This window comes from Cricetulus griseus, chromosome 6 (assembly GCF_003668045.3).
Source record: "Cricetulus griseus strain 17A/GY chromosome 6, alternate assembly CriGri-PICRH-1.0, whole genome shotgun sequence".
Taxonomy (NCBI): domain Eukaryota; kingdom Metazoa; phylum Chordata; class Mammalia; order Rodentia; family Cricetidae; genus Cricetulus; species Cricetulus griseus.
The window spans coordinates 86,941,637-86,946,207 of NC_048599.1; the positions used below are offsets into that span (position 1 = coordinate 86,941,637).

General features: G+C 34.0%; 1 protein-coding gene across 1 annotated transcript; it reads left to right on the forward strand.

Moving 5' to 3' along the window:
* Positions 1–3,396: 3,396 nt before the first annotated feature.
* LOC100766317 (olfactory receptor 4A5-like) lies at positions 3,397–4,353 on the forward strand. Its single transcript, XM_027421065.1, has one exon. The coding sequence runs from the start codon at positions 3,397–3,399 to the stop codon at positions 4,351–4,353; it is 957 nt and encodes a 318-aa protein (XP_027276866.1).
* Positions 4,354–4,571: the final 218 nt, after the last annotated feature.

Below are 4,571 nucleotides of genomic sequence, written 5' to 3' on the forward strand. Positions count from 1 at the left end.
TGCCACAAAAGAGAAAAATTAATACAATTAATTGTAGGGTTGTGAAATTGAATTAACATGACCATATAGAGTGCTAACAATTTCTAATTATTAGGTGTACTCTTTATACACATGCAAATAATACATCTTTGTATTTTTATGAAGAAATTTTCATAGACTGTGAAAATATTCACCTACCTATTTAGGCAAGTCTTACCATTAAATTTAAATATTTGGTATTTAAATTATAAATTGGAATTCCCTCTATGTTATGAATGAATATGATAATAGAAATTTTGTTGAAATGTGTTTTCTGCAGGTTCTTGGTGCTTTTTCATCCTCTCTTATATGTTCATATGTTGTCATGTGGTCTATGGAGCCACATAGTACATGACATAATTGCAGCTCTACCAATGAAAGATTTTCATGGAACAAAGTCAGAACCATGTTGTGAGTACATGACCACAAAAAAGTTAATGTAAGCTAAGATTCCTGTGATACATTGAAATGCAGTTGAAATTTTAAGCCATATGATATTAAAGAAAGTATCTAAATTGGAAACTTAAGTTTCTAAGAAGATATGAAATAAATAAATAAATAAAAGTATAAATAAAATAAATAAAAATGCAAGTATATTTGCTATCAGCATCACAGAATACTCATTATTGTGTGTGAAGTTTACATGGATATGTTTCATTTTGACAGATAGCAAGTGAAATATTTCACTTCTTACAGATATAAGTGATTCATTATTTTTATTTTATGTGACAATGTGTTTTGTGTGCTTTGTTTAAAAGGAAACATACTAAGTTTAGATAGTTTAAACAGAGTAATTAAAAATTCTGTATCTTCACATGTACCTATAATGTACAAGTTCACATGTCTATTACATTTCAGTTGTTTCATGTTGTATCATATCTATATATATTAAAATTGCTCAATGAATATATTAGTATATGTAAACAGAGAAAACTGTATAGGAATTCCACTCCTGCTACCACAGATGTTTGTTAGTTTGGTATTATGTACTACTTTACATGGTATTAAAAAGGGGATAATTACTCTGGATACTTTACTTTATATTCTCATATCTTCTATGAGTATATAATATTTTATATCTACTAAAAGTCTAAAGCTCACAAATGTAATATTGTTCCTTCTGATACTGTGTTAAATTGACTATACATTTATTTCTCCTTGTATTTGTGTTTTGTCAAATGATATACCTTTACCCTCAATATGGGTAATAAAACTTCAGTCTAGTCAAATTATTTTTTAAAATGTAAGACTTTTTAAAATAGTCATGTTCTTAAGAATGGATTACACAATTATTTTTCAAGAAGTGTGTTAGCAATAGCTCAAAATGAAAGCAGTCATACTATTCTTTAGTGTTTATTGGATCAGCCCTTTGATAATATATCATATATAAATCTAGTATCATGTAGCTTATGTCCTCCCTTTTTCCTATTACAGAAATAATCACATAAGATTCTAGAAGGTTTTGCCTCTTGCAAACTAATGATGATCAATACTGAAAGCCACTGAACTGTGTAGAAATAAAATATAGAAGATGGAATTGCACATAAGTGATGTGATACACCTATGTTCTGTGACAGGCATGTCTTTGACAGTTTGGAACTTCAAGAATGACAATGATATATTTTCTGACTCAGATCGAAGCATCAATGTGAATGAGACACATATAAGATGCATCCCAACTGCTTCTACAGTTGCTCTGACTCTGCACATGTTCTTCTCTGTTACCAAGTTCATGCAAATGGTATTTTGCTTGCTGTTAGTCCAAATATACATCTTCCCAGGTAAATACTGATAATATGTAACTAAGTATAAATGAATCAGTTCATATATATAATTCCTAAGGCACATTATTTTAATCCAAGTCCAGATAGTAGTTCATGAGGCAACATTTTCTGTATTTTTCCTACCCAGTCTATATCTACATTCCAGGTAAGTGGACAGAAATTCTCATGACTTAGTTTCAGCTGGTGATCTAGAAAACACTAAGGTGGCTGATGGGCTGGGCAGTGTGTAGGCATTTCATAAGAACATAAACAGAGTGATCTAGTAGAAGATATTTTGAAAGTCCCAGTGGTACAAATGGTGAAGCAGAATTTTGCTAATACATTAAAATTCAGGATGATACAAAGGAATGAACCTCAAGTTTTCACCTGGTGTGTGGCTTCGTGGTCGACAGATTTCATCAAAGCTCTTTTTCTGTCCAAGTATTTCTTAAATTCAAAGTTGCTATACCATGTCTAATACAATTAGAGATAATATTCTGTCATGGTAGTTATTAGATTCTGTTTTACATTATTAGGATCATTCATGAAGGAGTGAGAAACTTGGCAATAGTGTGTGTGTGTGTGTGTGTGTGTGTGTGTGTGTGTGTATGTGTGTGTGAATGTGAACAAAGAAAAATGACAACAGAAGAGAAAGGAAGGAGGTCAAAAGAAAAGGTGCTATAGACCATTAGAGACTATGAGACTATGAAATATGTTGAAATATTGTCTAATCCCCTTATTTTAAGGACTGAAATAGCGATATTTTGTAATTATTATTTGAAAATGAATACAACCATCACCATTGCACTGTGGCTGTGCATTTTCTTTGAGTGTTCTGCTGTTGGGGATCCAGGCAATGACTTCCCATCTGATGACCCTGAGAAATTAGGATATATTAAGAAAAAAATTAAGTCCTACTCAATATTCACCCCTTCTTTTCTATTTTCCTCTGTCTCTCTGCCTAGCTTTTCCTGAGACGTCTGGGAAAAGTATACTGTCTTCAAAGGCAGGATTTTGTAAGACTGAGAGGTTAGTACAGCTAACCTAAAAATACTTGTGGAAAACCTGCTGATGGATTTAATTGTGTTACTAATTAATAAGCAAGCTTGAGATGGAATTGTAACTACTAAAGTATGTCAGTTCAGATGAAATAATTGCTATAGGTAATTGAGTGCTCAATAATAATGGAGGTTTTTGGGGCAGTTCAAATCTACTTTATTTTAGATTAAGTGAGATATATGATGACTAAAATTATCTTTTGAGGTGTAGTGTCTGTGCCTAGTAGTGCAATATAACAGCACTGACAGGGATCCTTAAGGACCAATGCTTTGTGTGCAATACCCAAGTTCATATTTACAAATGTTGTCCATAGTATCAGCAACACAATAATGCCACAATAATTTTTTAAGTTTAAAGAAGAGACCTTTCCTCTGTTCATTTGCTGCTATCAATGCCAAGGTGTGATGTGCATTAAATAACTATTTTAAAAGGTATGGATGACAGAGATACCTCTGTCTGTTTTTCTGTCTAGAGTTTCACTGATGTTGAGATAAACCTAGTGGCAGGCTCTGCCCTCCTGAGTTTTTTCTCAGTAAAAAGCCTGATAGAAGATTAAATGGGCCAACACAACAATGTCACAGAATTTGTGCTGCTGGGATTCACTGAGGATCCTGCTGGGAAAAAGGCATTGTTTGTTATGTTTTTACTCATCTACATTGTGACAATGGTGGGAAACCTCCTCATTGTGGTTACAGTGATTGTCAGCCCCGCCTTGGGCACCCCAATGTACTTCTTCCTTGCCTCTCTGTCTCTTATGGATGCTGTTTATTCTACTGCCATCTCACCCAGGTTGATTGTAGACTTGCTCTGTGACAAGAAGACCATCTTCTTCACAGCTTGCATGAGCCAGCTTTTTATAGAGCACTTATTTGGTGGTGTTGATATTGTCATTCTGGTGGCAATGGCCTATGATCGGTATGTGGCCATCTGTAAACCCCTGCATTATCTGATTATCATGAATCGACGTGTATGTATCCTTTTCTTAGGGATGGCCTGGGCAGGAGGATTTGCACATGCTATGTTTCAAGTTCTTGTTGTGTGTAAACTCCCTTTCTGTGGTCCCAATATCATTGACCATTTTATCTGTGACACATACCCACTATTGCTACTTGCATGCACTGACACCTACTCCATTGGCCTCTCTGCCACTGTGAATAATGGGGCCATGTGTATAGTGATCTTCATCCTCCTGCTACTCTCCTATGGAATCATCTTAAGATCTCTCAAGAATCACAGTCAGGAAGGGAGACGCAAAGCTCTGTTTACCTGCAGCTCCCATATCACTGTGGTTTTCCTCTTTTTTGTCCCCTGTATTTTCATGTATGCTAGACCAGTTTCTAGTTTTCCTGTTGATAAATCCATTACTGTATTTTATACCGTTGTCACTCCCATGTTGAATCCTTTAATATATACTTTGAGAAACTCAGAGATGAAAGTATCTATGGAAAAACTCAAGCAAAAAATTTTAAGTCCTGCTAGAATAAGACTTTCTTCTTCCTGCTTCATTTATTAAGAGCTAGGCAACTGTCATGAATAAATTCTAGAAGTGTGTGTTTCATCTTGAGCATTTGCACCAATAGTTGATATTGTGAAACTACTTGTATTGTGAATGTTATTTGTAAATATTTACTTTGTTGTGCTTTTTTCATAATTAGTGTAGCTACTTACAGTAGCATTCATTTTTTCCTATCTGTTTTTAACCTTTTTGATCAATTGTCTATTTAAGTTTGT